The sequence below is a fragment of the Ciconia boyciana genome, chromosome 2 (assembly GCF_034638445.1).
Source record: "Ciconia boyciana chromosome 2, ASM3463844v1, whole genome shotgun sequence".
Classification (NCBI taxonomy): Eukaryota; Metazoa; Chordata; class Aves; order Ciconiiformes; family Ciconiidae; genus Ciconia; species Ciconia boyciana.
The window spans coordinates 124209987-124227558 of record NC_132935.1 but is presented as its reverse complement, the minus strand read 5'-3'; the positions used below and the strand labels follow the sequence as shown (position 1 = coordinate 124227558).

The following is a 17572-nucleotide window of genomic DNA, read 5'->3' as shown; positions in this document are numbered from 1 at the left end:
GTTTCTGGTCGTCTTCTCTCTTGTCCTCAGTGTCTGTTCCTCATCTCTCATCTGGTTCTTGCAGCCTGGACATGACTGCTGTACTTCCATTTTAAAATCTAGATTTTAACATTTTAACAAACATTTGGGGATAGGAAAGGGGGCTCTGATTACAGCAGGGAGAAACACAAAAGCAGAGCTTTCCTTCATTTTTTCCCCTTCTTTTGCCTGTCAAGTTTATGATGTTGAAGTTTGATAGGAAGGATCTGAATCTTCTTCATACCATTGGGCGCTGGGGCAGAAAAATCCCTTAGGCTGAGCTGCACGGAGTTATTCCCCTAGCTGTCAGTATTTCCTAAGCAAAGAAGTGCAGCTCCACATGCCAGGCTCTGAGGAGCCTCAGCTGGATTTCCTCTCTCGAGGGGTGAGGACTTCTCTTATTTGAGCACCCTCCAACAGGATTCAAAAGATCTCTGCTGTCCACTTTGAGCCCCTCAATGTGTAATGTGTTGGGGTTATTTTTTCTCAGCAGTGTAATTTCACAAAAGCTGAAGGTATTTTCAGACCTGTGTGAGTTTTCCCTACTGCAGCAACCTTGCTAAAATGTAAGTTATTGGAGTTTTGTTCTTGTTATTTTGGTTTATTTACCAATTCGAAGAGTATAAAATGCCAATCTGAAACACTTGTGGCATGGCCAAAATGCAAGTCAGCTCATAAAACTCTTGATCATTAGCTGATAAGAATAAAAGGAGTGGTTTATATTTTGAAGGAAAGGTACTATGAGGGGAAGGTGGCTTATTTGCATTCACATCGATACTTGAAAGTAAAAGTGGTTTTATATATTCAGGAACATTTGATTGACATTATCTAGAGGGAAGTTTTCTTTTATGATCTGGCCACATGATAGCACTTTATGTGCAGTAGACAAATATGCAGGAGAGAACTGTGTTTAACCTAAGGAGTAGTTTCTACAAAGCTTTGTCAGGGATCTGTTTGCTTATACTCACAGTCTACTTTAAGGTCATGAGTAGTCCCATTATTTTAAATGCTGTGTTGACCAAGGCCAGAGAAGCTTTGCATGGTCAAACCTTCAGCATGTGTTACCTCGTGCTGCTTTATTCCTTCATTTAAGGTATTCACTAAGTTTTTCATTGACTTAATACTATTTTTGTTTGTTGATGCCTATGTCTCCTTCCCACTAGTTCAGACTACAGGATTGTCAATAGTCTGCAGAATCATTTGGATTTTAATAACCTTTCATTGCCTTCCCCCCCCCCACCAACCAGGGGAATAAAAACAAAACAAAACAGAACCCCATAAGCTTTTGTGCCTTAACATGCTGTCTCTTAGGTATTTCTGTTGTCTTTTATATTTGGAATTTTAATGCCATTTTTCATTGAGATTTACTTATTTTTTAAGGAAATCTGTAACCTTGTATGGATGTATCCTGGAAAACCAGTCTTTGCTACACTGAATTCAAATAGCTTATAGTCAACTTCACAGTCATAATTTGCTCATCCCTTTTAATAAACCAATGATCTCTCTCTTCTCCAGCATGAGTGCCCAAAGCTTAAGGGAAGAAAAAGCAGCTTTTCTAGGCAACTCTGCAGCCCTGTATGCATATTCCTCTGTTCTGTATTTGATACTCAACAGATATCTGGGGCAGTTGAAATTGATTTTGAGTACCCTGAGAGCTGGTCTTGGATACATCTTACTTCTTATTTTCTTCTTCTCTTTGTAGTTCATTCTGCTTTCTCTTTTATTTTTCATACCTCCTACTGAAGTCATAGAATGGTTAGTCTGACTATTACATTTCTAATGGATTAGTTGAGTACTGGAAAAGCCAGAGGATATTAGCCTTTTCACATTCAAATGTGTCATATACAATATATGTGGTTCTATGAATATTTAATTTGAGTGAAAGGCTTGTCTGAGTATGATTTCACTGAGTAAGAAATCGCGTTTCATTTCTGGATTTCCTGGATATCCAGTTTGCTTCCTTGCTTTTTAAAACGTTTGTTGAACATTTTCAGCCAAACTGAAACCTTTGGCGAATCCTGATCCCAGTAACAAAATTCATATTGAGTTTTTGTTTTCATTTTAAAAGAGAATTTTGTCAGTTCAATTTATTTGACATTTGCTTCCTCCTCCTGTGTTCCCTCAGCTGGATCTTTAGGGGCTGTGTTGTCTGTAATGTCCCTTGAGCGATCAGACATGTTGGCACTTAACAGATAACAAGAGTTCAGGCATGATATTGAAAAAAGTAAGCTATAATTTTCCTTATATTACTTAATTCTATAAGAAATGGTGCTGAGCTTCAGATTGTTATGCTGGAAATTATAACTCCGTGGTCAGAGAAAGGAAGCTGTTTTATTGTCAAGGGAGCAGGAACCTGTTCCCCAATCAGCAGTAAAACAATTTATGGGAGGAGTATTTGTTTCTCCAGCACAAAATAAGAACTGTTTGCAGGGTATTGTAGCTAATGACAGGATGGATAAATCATGCACCTGCAGAACCCCTGGTATACAATAGATATAACATTGTGGGAAAGAAATCATATCTTTGATAAATGTCCTAATCCCACAGTGAGGTTTACAAAAGCATGCAGGTCCATCCACAGGAGTTAGCTGTAGAGCGGTACATTGGGTAGCTTTGCAGGATTTATAGAATTCTTCCCAGTGGCCAAATTAATGTCGTAACCGCATTGCATTTGGTAAAGTAAGCAAAGACTTATCTTTTTGTGGATGCAAAGACTTGTAATATGCATGTGATGCTGGAATCAATGCTTTGCCTACTGCAGCTGAGGAAAGAAATCTGACTTTTTCTCATTTGGTAGAACTGTAGAAGTGATGTTGTGCCATGGACATTTTTTGGTTGTTCATAAGCATCCCTCTTCCCCGGTATGTGAGTCTGGGTTGCACTCACTGGTTAATGTTGCAGACTTGCTTAAATTGTCAGCCAGCTGTTACTCTTGGGATTGTCTAAAAAAGGTTGTACATTGCAGATCTAGTGTGAGGAAAAGCATTTTGTATCCAAGACAGTGGTTGATTTATTGTTCAGGGAGTAATTCAATATATATGTAGTAAACAGATACATCAGAAAAAACATTAAGATACTGCAGAACATAGTGAAACATACCTTTGGGTACTGTAAAAGGGGAAGGAATTCAAGTGTTAATGAAATAATTATTTTTCTCCCTGAACTATCAAAAAATAATGAGTTTCACAAAAGATGTTAGCTGTCTGTAAAAAGTCCCAGTTTAGCAGACAAGTAAATGCTAAAACCAGTCATTAATCAGTAAAGCTCCTGAACTTGTGTTTCAGTCAGCAGTACATAGGTCCACATAAAAAAATAAGGTGTAGGTAAAAGTGGTTTGTCGATTTACAGCCAAAATACTACAAGAGCCCTCTGTACCGGTGAATGTGATCCTAGGAAACGCACTTATCACATGTTAAATTTTTTTTCAGTTTTTGCAGCATCCCTTTGTGTCCTGTATTTTACCAAGGGAATGCTGCAAGTCCCAAGTACTGCTGTGTAGTTTGCAGAACAGACTTCAAGAGTGGCGAGAGAGGAATTCTTAGACCCTGTAAAAATACCACTCTGGAGATCTGCCAAGATCAGAGACTTAATATGATATGTTTTGTATGTAATCAACAACTTTCCTTAAGATTAATGTTCACCATTAGACTTTCTTATCTGGCACAAATCCTCCCCTTCAAGTTCTTTACCTCTGTGACTTGTGTGCTCTCCAGCTCCTGGTGGAAGAACATCCTTTTCTCCAGTCACTCTGTACGGATGAGCTGTATGTGCATTCATAGGAGTATTGGATTGAGTGACTATTTCATATGGGTGACTTCTTTAGAAATCACAACTATGTAGCACTTGCAGGTCATCTGTGGCGGGTCTTAACCAGTGCTATCTTGCCAGAATTTACTGGAAACACTCAGATCATGCTCATCTTGGGTTAACATAATGCTTCACTACTTTAAATTGTAACCTTGGTGTTGTAAAAAAGGCTGGAGTAAATTTAACAGATGCCAGTGTGCTTTATTTTCAAATTATGACCTACTGTTACAGGGTCGTATTCAGTGTCCTTCTGAGGTTGTTATGACTTAAATTTCTCACAATAGATTCACTAAATAATATTCTGAATAGAGGAAACGTTGACGTTTTCCATGCCCTTACTCCTTTCAAAGTGAAGGAGGAGGGAGGAGGAGGGGACTTGGAGTCAAGATATTCACTGAGTTCAAAACTAAATTAAAGGTTTAAACTAGACCAATAAGAATACCATCTAACAACATACCTTTTAATCCCAATTTACTTTTTACAAATAACCTAACAAAGATAAAGAAACAAAAAAATATCCTTGGAAAGTCTCCCTTCACTTTTCCTTCTGTGGAAGGAAGACATACAAATGAGCAGTCCAGGAGCACGGGTGTCCCCATTCCCTACAGCTGGGTACAACATAGGTAACAAAACCAATGCAAGTTTCTCTTATTTCTTTTCCTTTTCTTATTCTGGAGAAACCAGTTTAAAGCACAGGAGCATTTATTGTGACTTTTACTTGGTCTTTGCACTGAGCTTGCCTGCTGAGATACTGGTGGTGGTAATGCTTTTCAGGAGGTGCATGTGTACAGAAGTTGACTGAAACCCAGTGGTCTCTTGCCTAGAGAACCATTAGGTAACAGCAACTCTTGATTACACCCAGGTCTTCCATACAGTTTGCCAAGAGACTTTAAGGCTTTACTCTGAACTGTCACTGGCCTGTCTCTTGTCACTAATTCTTTGCCCCTTGGCACTGACGTGGAGGATAAGATGGCAGGAAACCAGGCTCTTCATGGCCTCTTCCTCAAACCATGAAGGCCTTCATTTTTCAGCTCCCCGGCTCACTCCCTGTGACTACAAGAGCAATGTTTCATACTTAGCCCAGAAAAAAAATGCTCTTAGGATTCAAGTAGCAGTTAAAAGTACAACATGAATTGCAGTGTTGAGTCACTGGAAATGACAGCAATTCTAACCAGAAAAGTGTGAAAACCATATATACTTTGTTTTCAAGGCATAACTCTGGGGAAAAATAACAATGAGTGGCAGACTCTTTTTCTAGAACACACTCCTCAAGAGTTATTTAGATAATTTGGGACCTATCCTAAAAAGTCTCTCAACTTTGCATTCCTGTTGGGCCCCAGCTCTACGAGATTCAGCTGTGCTGGTTGTGTCCTTCATCCTGTTTGCGGGAAGCCTGCTGAGCACAGGTAGTCCACGGAGAGCATTCCTCTCCCACCTACCGGAAGGGAGCAGATGGGCTGCACACCCTGGGTTTTGGCATGATGTGGGCTAGTGCTCAGTGCTCTTGGATCCACGGGATGAGCTATAGCCTTACATGTATGCCGAGATATGAAATATAGCCTCATCATTTCTCTGTGGTTTCAGTGGAATGCCGTTTCTCTTATTTTATCCTGTTTTTCCAGGTACAGCATATTGAGTTTCAATCCTATGTCTGGAAAAACAATGTTTCTCTTAAATTTGGTCATGTCCCTGAAATTTTTTCATAGAAGTTATGAGACAAACTTGATAAACTCGAAATCTGCAGTGGCCAAATAGTAAGAGCTCAGTTCTTACTGAAACAGATGGAATCTGGTCCTAGACTGTAAAAGATTTGCAAGCTATAGCAAAAGATTATGTTGGGAAAAGTAGCAGCACAAAATTCCTCTTTCCTGCTATTAAAAAAAATAATCTGCCGTATCTTCCATGTTTAGTTTTCATAACAACCCAAAAAGAAAAAAACACCCTCACTCTTCAATTTCAGAATTACCACAATCTTTAAGGTCTCTCAGGTGGATTTTGTGATGAACTAACTTCAGATTTGGTTTGCCAGTTTCACATTTTCTCTGTGCAAGAAAACAAATGCATCATTTTAGCTCATGCAATAATGTTCCAGGGCAGCTATTTTCATTTCTGACTTTTCCAGGTTATAGGAAAACTTTGATTTCTATGGGAACGGTAGTATTTTGTAAAGCATCCAAACTTTTAAGAGCACAGGACTGTGCTTTGCATCATGGTCTGATCCAAATACAGGCATATAGAGTTCCTGCAAGCAGTATCTTCAGAATGGCAATTTCTCTACTTGGCCTTTCCCAACTCCTGTAATCATTTTGACATCCAAAATAAGGGATGTCACATCCCTTGAAAGGATAGGGGGAAGAGGGTGGACACCCTTTCAAACACAATTCCTTTCACAAAAAAACCCCAGAAGATGCAGCTGAAGACAGAACCATTCTGTAATCAAAATCCAAGGGACTGGAGACAGCTCAAATTGTGTGGGCTAAGAAAATGACATCATAGCTCTGTGAAGTTGCTTTTAAAAGATGAGGTAGTGGGAGGCTGAATTCAGATGTTATTTACACCTCTTTAATCCCACTTGTCTTTTTTTTTTTTTTTTTTTTTTAAAGTCAGTGCGAGTAGAGAGGTAACATAGAGCAGAATATTTGAGCCTCTCTCTTCTTTTGGAGTGCCAAAGCCAATAATAATCACAGCATTTTGGAATAGTTGGCAGAAGGGTATCTGATAGATGTAGTCAGTCTTGCATTTGACATGATGTAGAATTTCAGAATTAACACATATTTTTCCTGTTAGTTTACTGCATGATGACGCTGTATTGCAAAAGAATGGAGAGTACAGGTGTGATTACATGGAGACTAAGTCTACGTCAGAACTATTTATGTTGCTTAATGTCCTAGTCAAATGGTGTGCTTTATTCACATACAAGTAGGAAGGAGTGGCTGCTAGTTCTTACATCTACTATAAACTGCTTTAGAAGTTGGAAATGTTGCGCCAGTCAAAAATTTTGCCACCATTTAACATTTGCACAGTGTTTTGAAGATAAAAAGGGCTCCATAAATACTATGTTCTATTTTTTCCACTGTTAGACTTCACACACCAGCTATTAAAAGAACTAAGAACTGAAAGCAGTTAAGGTCAAAAAATAGTAATAATACTAACAGTACTTTGCACTTCACTCATGCTTATGTCCAAAAATGTTCAAAACTGTTACAAACATCAGGAAAAGGTTAGTCTAGAAGTTTTAAAATAAGATTATCCATATTTATAAGCCAGAGAAATTAAGGCACAGAAAAAAAAGAGTCATATTTTAAAATATGCTTAGACATTTAAATTTTACTGATCTCAATTTTAGATTGCATCAGGCTGTTAGGTTATAAAGGTACTGGAGTGACTTATTCAAGGAAAAGAAAATTCTCCCCTCGCTTTGTAATATTTGTTGTTTCTGGCAAAGCATAGCAAGGAGGGCAACAGTTCTTTTTTGTTGTAATCTGATAATTTTCTGCAGAAGTTTTCTGAGAAAAGCTGATCAAGTTGTCCCAGGAGTGGCAGCAGTGGTCCACCATTGACAACCTAAGAGACATAAATAAGACAGGGTTATGGGAAGAGGTGATACCTTTTATTGGTGTAATCAATAGAGTTAGGGGGAAATAAATGCACTTCAGATCCTGAATAAAAGCTTGGGTGCCACAAGACCTGCCAGTTTGTGGTGGGTTGACCTTTGCTGGCTGCCAGACACCCACCCAGCTGCTCTTTCACTTCCCCTCCTCAACAAAACAGGGGCAGAAAATACTATGGAAAAGCTCGTGGGTCAAGATAAAGACAGGGAGATCACTTAGAAATTACCATCACAGGCAAAACCAGACTCAACTTGGGGAAAATTAATTTATTGCCAATTAAAATAAGGTTGGATAGTGAGAAGCAAGGACAAATTAAGACAATACCTCTCCTCCCCCGCTTTTTCCCAGACTCACCTTCACTCCTCCATTCCTGACCCTGTGCTTGCTCCCCACCCCTACCAGGGGTGGGACAGGAGGATGGGGAATAACAGCTCCTCTCTCCTGCTCCTCACGCTTTTCCCCTGCTCCAGCGTGGGTCACAGTTCCTTCAGGACATATCCATGTCCTCCAGCATGGGATCCTCCACGGATCCTGTCCCGGAGTACCTGCTCCAGGTGGGCTCTCCAGGAGCTGCAGGGGAGCCTCCTCACCCTCCTCCTGCTCTCCCCTGGGTGCTCACAGTGATGTTTCTCACGTTTTTCCTCACTCCCAGGCAGCGTTTTGCCCTTTCTTAAATACGTGTTCCCAGAGGCACCACCACCTTGGCTGAGGGGCTCAGCTGTGCCCTGCGATGGGTTGGCCAGAGCCGACTGGAACTGCCTGTGTCTGGCATGGGGCAGCCCTGGCCTCTCCTCACAGAGGCCGCCTTGCACCCCACGCTGCCAGCACCTGGGCACCTGCCCCCAGTGCACCGTTTTTCCCTCCCAGCTCCACCAGTTGGCCCAGTGTCTTTCCCACAGCCACCTCTGCACTGAACTGGGAAGGCTGCAGAGATGTGCAGCGTTTTGTTCAGAGGACACCTTGAGTTCAACACATCGACTTTTGGGGTCCCTGATGTCATGTCTTAGCTCCCCAGCCAACCTAGGTTAGAGCGAGGTGCCCAGGCTGTCCCAGGACTTGGTGGCTGGCAGTGCAGATGTCTCCTCTGGCTGACAACCTGGATAGCTTCAAGATTTCAAAGCCAATTATCCTGGGAGTGTCTTTGTGTATTGAATTTCGGGTTTTTGTTGTTTTTTGTTTTTTTTTTTTCTGGAGGTGAGCCAGCAGAAAGAGAAAAGCTTTTATTGGGTCAGAAATAGTAGCCCCCCTACAAAGCCGTTCAGAGCAGAGGGCTCTCCTCACAGGGACCTTCCTCCCACGGCTGCCCGGCCGCCCCGAGGGGGAGCAGGGTACGTGGGGTCTCACTTCCCACCTCTGCGTCCCAAGTGACTTGCACGGGTAGGACACCCACGCATCCTTGCCAGCCTAAATGGCTCACCATTTCTCCTGTGTCCCCCGTGAGGTGGGAGCTGGGTGTAGGAGCAGAAGCGGGGCAGAGGGGCTCATCTCTGTGGCTGGATTTAGCGCCAGGGCTGAAGCGTGCCTCCAGCACAGTGGCAGATTCGGGAAGGTGTTTTGTGTAGCACACAAGCGCGAAACAAAACTCAGTCAACAGGCAGAAGGTTGTTCAGCATCTGAGGCAGGCTGTTTAAAAAACAGGCTTATTTTTGCTCCTGTTCTCTAATACAGGAACAGGTATTGTGCATGTCTGTATAGTGCTAATGGCACGTCTCTCCTTACTGTAGTGGAGTTCGCTGCCATAGTGAAAATAATCAGTTAACAATTATCACAGCTGACAATGCATCTTCACATCCCATCAGCTGCAGATATTTTTCCACTGGTCCATACAATTGAGACTCAGCAGAAATAATAGGAAGGAGCGAAGCTATTGTTAGGATACAGCAGCTCAATATTCACAGAATATTTGGCCGGGGATGAACTCCTCAAGAGGAGTTAATAAGCAGGCACACTTGAATACCTGATGTTTATAAAGGGGAGAAGTGTACACGGATAAGTACATTATGGCTAAAAACCTCCTTGATCTGTCCGAAACAAAACCTAGCCTTCATCTCTCATGTAGAAGCAAGTCTACCAGGGCCCAGAAAGAGAGATTTGTCTTTGAGGAGCGATCTACAAGATAAGTAATACGTCAAAGGAAAGAAAATGCAGTTTCTGCTCCTTGGGGAAAGAGGGTAAAAGGGGAAGGGGAAAAAAAAAGGGCAAAAAAGAAAAAAACCCATTAAATCCCTTCAGTTTTTTTCTAGCTGTAGCCATAGCCTCTTTCCTTTGATTTGTCATTATTTAAATTCATACAAAAAGATTTATTTCAAATAAGCCCCTTTAACTGTAGGGGCAGATTTTTTTTTTTCCCTAAAGCCTTTTGTAAGAACAAAGTAACCACTTGTCACACACAGTGACTAATGAGAGTTTAGTGTGGGTTTTAGTGTTCATTCATACGCTTTGTGTTCAGCTAGTCGTAAGTTAAATCTTTAGAAATCCCACCGCAGGAATCCTTCGCTTAGGGGTGGGGGCGGGAGGCAAATCTGTTGAGATATTGAGAACTGGTGAGCGGAAACTGCTCTTTTCAGGCTTCCTAATCGGCGGCGCAGGAAATAAACACATGCAGGAAGTCGTTTGGCCTTTTCTTGAACTTAAAGTTTATACAGCAATTGATAACCGAGGCAAACTTTGTGTACTTAAACTTTTGAAAATTAAATGAAATAAAGAGGCCACGTTCAGCCGATGCCAGCGTGGCCTGTAGTTTCCACAACCAGCTCATCTAAACACAGTATTAAAAATTGGAAAGATTATACAGGATATATATTTTTATAGCTGGAATGTGTCCTTGAAACCTTTTTGTATGTCTTCTCTCCATTCCCTTTTCCTTCCATTTCATTAATCCTCTCCCAATGAAACTGAGCTGAAGCATTGAAATGAAACTGAAAGTCATGTTTACGAAGCTGTTTTCTCTGCTCCTGCATCAGACTCTGCTCTTTCATCCTTTCCCTGACCTTCTCATTTATCTTGTAAGCACTTTGGGGTAAGGATGGTCTTGGACCATGTGAAACACCTTGTTCGATGGTAGCCCATATTGATATTTGGTTAATGCTACATATATTGCGTATAAAAGTTGTCTTTGAAAGGAGGGTAAAAATAAATGAAGCGTCATTCTTGAATATAGCTTTTGAAATTGATAGCATCAATTTACTAACAGGGACATTTATAAGCATTTCTAAGAAATATTATTTGTGTTCCTATTTCTCAAGCTTTCACTGTATTACTAAGGTCACTGTGAATTTAATGCTTTAAAAAGAACAGTTTCAGGTTTATAACAATTACAATTAGTTGGTGTAAATTTGCATGGGATATTGAGAACACCTTTGCCAATAAAAAGAAAGCAAGCAAAACCCAAATGCAGAACAGAATATGGAGGAAAAAGTACATTTGCATGTCTTTGAAGACCAACCTAAATATCTGCTAAAAATGCATCCCCTTCTAATGCATCTTCTACTCTTTTTGAAAATTGATTTTTTTTTCTGCCCTAATAAACCACCCCTATCAGTGCAAGCATTTATTAGGAATATTCTTTATAAAACAAGGACTAGAAGCAGAAAACTGCAGTTAAAATAAAGTAAAATGAGAGAAAGCCAGAAAGAATGAAAGTGAATTATACATCCATAGTCTGGGTTACTTTCAGATGAAGTTATTGAATTAACGTTAAAAAAATATTTTCAGTTTGTTTTTTTTTTCTTCTACATTTTAAGTAATTTAAAAAGTCATGAACTTTCATAGTCTGTTTAGAAGGTTACATACTTGAAATGTAAGGGTAGCTTTGTGATGGCTTGGCCTTACCTAGCCACTAGATGGAATTTCAAGACTTCAAGAAATACATCTAAACATTGGCCCCAAACTGCCATTTACTGTAAAATGGACATAGCTGATCAGGAGCTCAATAAATCTCAATATTTAGTTCATTGTAATAAATAACTATGGAAGTTGCAACTATTAATCTTGCAGGATTGCAGCCTCTACACATTTTCAGAACATCCCCTTATCTCTATTTATCACTTATCCATTGCCCATTTGATTTACATCCCAGTCTGAAGTCTAACAGTCATCAGTCTTTCTTTTGGGCATTACAGTGACATAGCTGTTCCACTGATACATATCTTTGAAGGAATCAGTTTTTTGCTTTTCCCAGTTCCAGACAGGAAACATTCAAGTTTGTTCCAGACTGTGTGGCAGTATGTATATGCACAATGATGATATGTAGCTGTATTGTTTGTATTCTACCCTAAAAGCTATTTTTACGTTGCATTTCTTTCTTTTTTGATAGTCCAGCTCCACAGTGAGAACGTACCAAAACAGTAAATCCAGAGTGACCATGAGCCCTGGCTTTAGCTCCCAGTGGAATAGCAGCCAACCTGCTTGGAATACATACACCTTTCCAAGAGCAAGCTTGCACTACCAGTCTCATGCTAGCTACACCTACTGTGCTGGACATCCTGCTGTAAGTAATTATAACCTTTTCTGCAGTTACCTGAATGAGCTGTATGATTCCCTGGGAGGTGGAGGCGCTCAGGGGCTGACAGTTCAGCACACTTCGCCAGTGCTCTTTGTGTCCCACGGCAGTCAGGACAGCTCATGTGTACTAACCGTAACTCTAGAATATATTAGAATGAGTCTAAGACGTAAGCAAATGTGAAAGTTTCATGGCTCAGTAAAAATACATCTATTTTTGTACATTTAGCTATCCTTCTCCTCGCATGAAATTACTGTTGTGTGCCTGGGTTTCGGTGTCAGGGATGTGGGCTGGAAAGCAGTATTATTGATGGCTTCTTTTCAGTTTCTAGTGAGTCTGTTAGATGAATGAATTATTCTTTCTATTTCAGAGATTTTAAATTGTATGGATGAGTCAGTGAAGGAGGGCATCTCTTCTCATCATTAGATTTGTTAATATTCACTACTTTATCATTAATGTGATCAGTAGTGAACATGCAGTCTTGTTGCTAGGCAAAGACTACTGGTCTTCTGTAATTTGCATGAACTGGTGGCCAAAAAGAATGGGGACGGGGGGCTCACTGTTGTTGTGTGTTTTAATTTGACAACCATGAAAGGGTCACAACTGAAGGCTGATGGTGGTTTTTGTCATATTGGTGTAGCAGACTGCTTATAGCAGAGCCCTTTCATTCCTTTAGTTTCTGATTTTGAAAGACTCTGAGGGAATTAACTGGGGAAGACCTTGTTAGTGTAAGCAATCTTCCTTTTTTCCCACTCTACACTTTGTGTTTGAATGTCTGGATTTGAACTTAGCTTTGGATATTGTTAGAACTTCTTAAAGGACGTACTATCTTAATATCCTATCATGTGTATGTAATGAAGTTTTGCCATCCTATTGTGAATTTCAGTAGGAAAATAGGGGAAAGTGCAGCTTTTACTACAGAGGGGAAATTGTGCTATGCAATCTTATTGCAAGATCTTTGTGATTTGATTTAGATCTGCTATCTTACCTGCCAACAGACTTTTGGCTAGAAGTTTGGGTTAGGAATTGTCTCAAGCATTAACATGGTAATTGAAATAAAGGAGGGGAATAAATTTGTAAAATCTTATCTCTTTTCTGAGGTGGTGAGATCTCAGAATGAATTAAACATCTCTATGGATTCTGCTGTTTGCTCAATTCCATTACAGTGTCATTGAAAATGATAAAAACTGTTGTGAAGGAAAAAAAGGTATTGGGCATTGGAAAGGCACAGATATTTTCCTCATTTAGAATGATGGCTCAAAAGGAGTCCCTGTACAGCTTAATTTAACTTAAACTGTGGGTATTCAAGTCATTAACTGCACCTTAACTTTGATCATTTAGAATAAACACTACCCTCTCTTGTGAGTCAAGCTTTCACTCTACTAAGCAAAAGAGCATACAAGAAGAATGGTATACTTCCCGTAAGATGGTTTAAAAATGGAGATGTCTTTGTATCCGTATGAATTAAAATGTCAGTCAAGGCACAGGAGTCTTTTTTGGGCTGATTCCACAATTCCTTTTTCCTTTGTTTAGACTAAAGCTGATGGTACCTCAACTAGAATTGCTTTATGTACAATATTTGTTTTCATTGAGCACCTTAATATGTAGTTGTTGGAAACAATACTTCAATCTGGAAGTTTATTTAGCTGATTGCTGTTAAGTAGAGATTTCAGAATAGCCAGAGTTGCATAAAAACCTTTGTGCAGATGAGAAATGCCAAAACCAAGTAGATAAGTACACGATGAATAACTAAATTGTTCGACTACTCCTGCCCTCAGTGTCCCTGGGTTCAACTGTTTAGAAAACTTGGCACATTCCTTGGCTCCTGCTCACCTGAGGAGCTCTGCTGCGGTGCTACTCAGCAGATAACTAGACTGATTTCCTAGGCTGGTGGTAAGAAGCTGTAATAGGTTAGCTGCCATTGCAGTGCCTACCACTGTGATCGCATACTTTTTCCATACCTTCCCTACTTCTGCATGCTCTGAGGGTGAGGCCGTAAACAGGGCCTGGGCAAGGCACTCCAGCAAACTCGGCTGCTCCCTCCTGCAGCATCAGATGAGGGTCAAGTTTTCCAAGAGAAAACAATGCCTTAATATTGCTTGAATATCTGTTGCAGTGTATATGATAAAGTTAGAATTAGTCTGGTTCCTGTTTCTAACTTAGATTTGTTTAATCTGGGCTCAAACCAACACTTCTATGGCAAATTACAACAATAAAAGCTGGATATGGAGGAGCTCCTTTATTCGTGAATCATCCCAGTGTAACATGCTCAACTGGATATCTACTACACTTCAGAGGATTTTATTTGCCCTCATCTGACACAGGTTCACCAGAACAAGCTGTAGATTTTATTGCTGTATGAAGCTGTTTCTGCAAAACCTCCCACATGGAATATGTCTAAAGATCATTGTAGTTTCTTGACGCTTTGGAGGCTAACAAACTTACGAGCGCTTTGCAAGTTCAAGGCAGACAAATGTCAGGGAGTTGGATCTGGCCTTGAAGTACTTAAAGATATTAGTCCCTGGAGAGAGAGCCAAGAGAAAAGCTTTGGATTTCTCTACTGTTTGGAGAAAAGCTGAAGGAGACAAAAAAGATTCATGTTAATTGGGCCAAATGTAACAAATAAAAAAATAATTCCTCTAATTCATTTTTTTTCTAAAAGAGAGAAAAAATATCATACAAAGTGCAGTGTTAAGAGACTCTTATGACTCTGGCTGGTCCTGAGAAATCTGGCTGAGCCAAAGGTAGGGTTTTTATTTTATTTTATTTTATTTCATCTAAGACCACACTCTGCATCTCTCTTCCATAGTGCTACAATCATTGATTAAAAGCAGTCTTTTCACCCTAGGAAAGAAAAGAACAGGAAGTTTGTTTAAACAGAATAATTTCTCAGCTCTTGGAGTTATCTAAGGGAAAAAAAGACTGCATATCATTACAGTCAACAGCGCAATGCAGTTTTGAACAAACAAGAAGATTCTAAGCTCTCCTAGCTGTACCGGGAGGCAGGATACCCTGTAGGATCTGTATACACTAATATGAGTGATAATGTGGTAGGTGGCCCTTACAAAGTATATGACGACTTGTTTTTGATATTAGGGGCTAGAAATTCCCCTGGCATTCACATGCAGAGGCTTGCAGCCAGAGAAATACTTTGAGCATGTAGTGCTCAAAATAGGAGGAAGCACTTAGCCATTTAACATGCTTTTCTCTTGAACTTTCTTCACACAAGGAAGTTAAAAAAATAGTCAAAGTAATTCTGATTATCTCCACTGGGCAAGATAGGAACAGTCCTTTGAACACTTTCACATCTGTGCAGGTTTCCTACCCGTGCTTTTTCCAGTGTCTCAAAGACTCAATTTCCCTTTCTCCACATTTTGCTGGAAGGACGACAGAATTTCAGCAGATCTGAGGAAATCTTGTCCAGTGAATTAATTCTAACAAGTGACGACTTAGATTGTGCTGTAATTTTAAAGAAGTCCATGTGTAAAGTGGGCAAACAAAACACAGATCTCATCTGCTTTTGACTATTTCAGCTGAAATTGTAAGGGAGTCTCTTATGTCTTTCTTGAATATTCATGTATCAGTCACAGATAGCTGCCACGCTCACTTATGCAGAAGTCAGTCCTTACTTATGAAGGAATTTGTCAATGTGATATTCTTTGATGAAGCACACAGTACTGTTGCAGACTGAGTTACCCTGCAGGGTTTGAAACCTTTGTTGTAGGCCCATGGGATGATGAATTTAGTTGCATGTATTAATTTCTTCATGTGCATACAACTCTGTAGCATATGTGATGTCTTTGCATTCCTTATCTAGATATGCAACTCAGCATATGTGAGACTTGCCGCTAGAATCTATTCTGCACTCTAACGGGATTTGGTCATGCTCCACTAGATCAGTGACAGCCTTCAAAGCATGATTGGTTAAATCTGTAAAGTTATTATTTGGAGCTCTACAGATAATGTTTACAAGCTGTTACATCTGAGATGTCATATGTGGATCAGACAATCAGTTTGCTTAGCAGTACTTCTGTCCCCATTCCAACAGTCCGTCCCCAGCCTTCTTTCTGCTAGCTTCTTTAAATGCATGATTGCTTCTGAAATTATGCTGTTAGTGGGAATGTGCAAAGCAGAATTAAAGAAAAAAGTGACACAGAGCTCTATGAGCTGCTACTGGCCTTCTTTCACTCACTTTTCTGAGCCCTAGTAGGATCTCAAATCTTTAATCTTAGGAAGCTTAAGACCCAGTAGAAGGAGCTATAGCTCCCTTTACACTTTCCTGCTGACAATCCTTGGACAGAAAAGCAGAAAAGGAGCAAGGCTGTCACTGTGGGCAACACTAATGGAAGGTCGTACTCACTGTCAGCATGACTATGCAGAGTTCATCGGAAAAATTTCCAGTGGCAGGTAGGTAACCCTCATTGCTGATGACAGAACTGCAGGACTGCAATATTGCATAGCTGTAATGCTTTATGTAAACTGACTGTTTTGATCATTACCACACAAATTGGATTAACATCTGTACTGAGCTCTCAATGATTGACTTTTTTAACAACTTATTTTGTATACATTTACAAAATTAGAAAACCTGCCATTTTTATGTGATTAGATAACACAACATTTAGGGACCACCTGGGAATGTGAGACACTATTATTAATTTGTATGTATACATATATATATATCTAATGGCTAAATTATTAGTTTATATATATATTTAGGTGCACAGATCAAGTTTTTGGCAAAAATCCTTGCAGAATGACCTAGGAAGGTTCTCAATGCAGGGCTGGTCTTGGATGTCAATCTCTAGTCTTCTGATGTGATCCTGTCATCTGAAATGTAAACCTAGTTAGGGAACACATTCTTGTAAGTGTAATATCCTACTCAAAAGCAGTTCTACAGCACAGAAATAAGACTGACAGAAGCAATATACTGATACAGGCCAAATTCTTAAGATAGACCATAAATGATGTGACCGTACGCTATAATGCAAAGATAATGTTTTAAGAAGCAACTTTCCTTAAATCCAGGGAGAGTTCAATACATATAGTGTGGGTGTCCTATTCAAAACAGGCCTTTATTTCTCTAGAAATATAAGTAGAACAGATCATCACTCCAATTTATCATTTTTTTTATACCAAAATCTTTCCAGTGAGTAATTCTGTTGCACCTCTTTTTAGAGAATGAGACAGTGCTAAGAGTTAAATGCTTATGCAATATAATACTGTCCTCTGTCATCACTAATTTCCAAGATATCTGTTTAAACAGAAGCTGTCACTTTCTGATCTGGCTTGAGCCTCCTGCCTGATTCATTCTGTAATGTCACGAACAGTGGATCATGGATTCATGGAATAGAGCTGCTCTGATTAGAGATGAAGAAACTTCCTTTTACACATGCACATCCTTATAATCAGCAATGATGGGAAAGGAAATAAATAGTACAGTAGGCATGAATTGGAAATGTCTCTCTAAGAACCTCTCAATTTCACTTGAAGTTCTGAAATCTCGGTTTTCTCCGTCCTTAGCATTAACCCTTTCTTACCTTCAAGGGCCTTTCATGTGAGATTGATCCCTACCATTCTGCAGCCAGTATTTCTTTGGTGCTGCTGGCCATTGTCATTATAATAGCCACAGGTA

General features: G+C 39.9%; 1 protein-coding gene across 4 annotated transcripts in view; it reads left to right on the top strand.

Annotated features, from left to right (window-relative positions):
• Positions 1 to 17572, top strand: part of RBMS3 (RNA binding motif single stranded interacting protein 3) — a 722164-nt gene that overhangs the window by 209205 nt on the left and 495387 nt on the right. For all 4 annotated transcript variants that reach the window (XM_072853929.1, XM_072853928.1, XM_072853930.1 and 1 more), the window contains one exon: positions 11752 to 11925. In XM_072853929.1, the coding sequence (XP_072710030.1) occupies positions 11752 to 11925 (174 nt within the window). The remainder of the gene's footprint in view (positions 1 to 11751; positions 11926 to 17572) is intronic.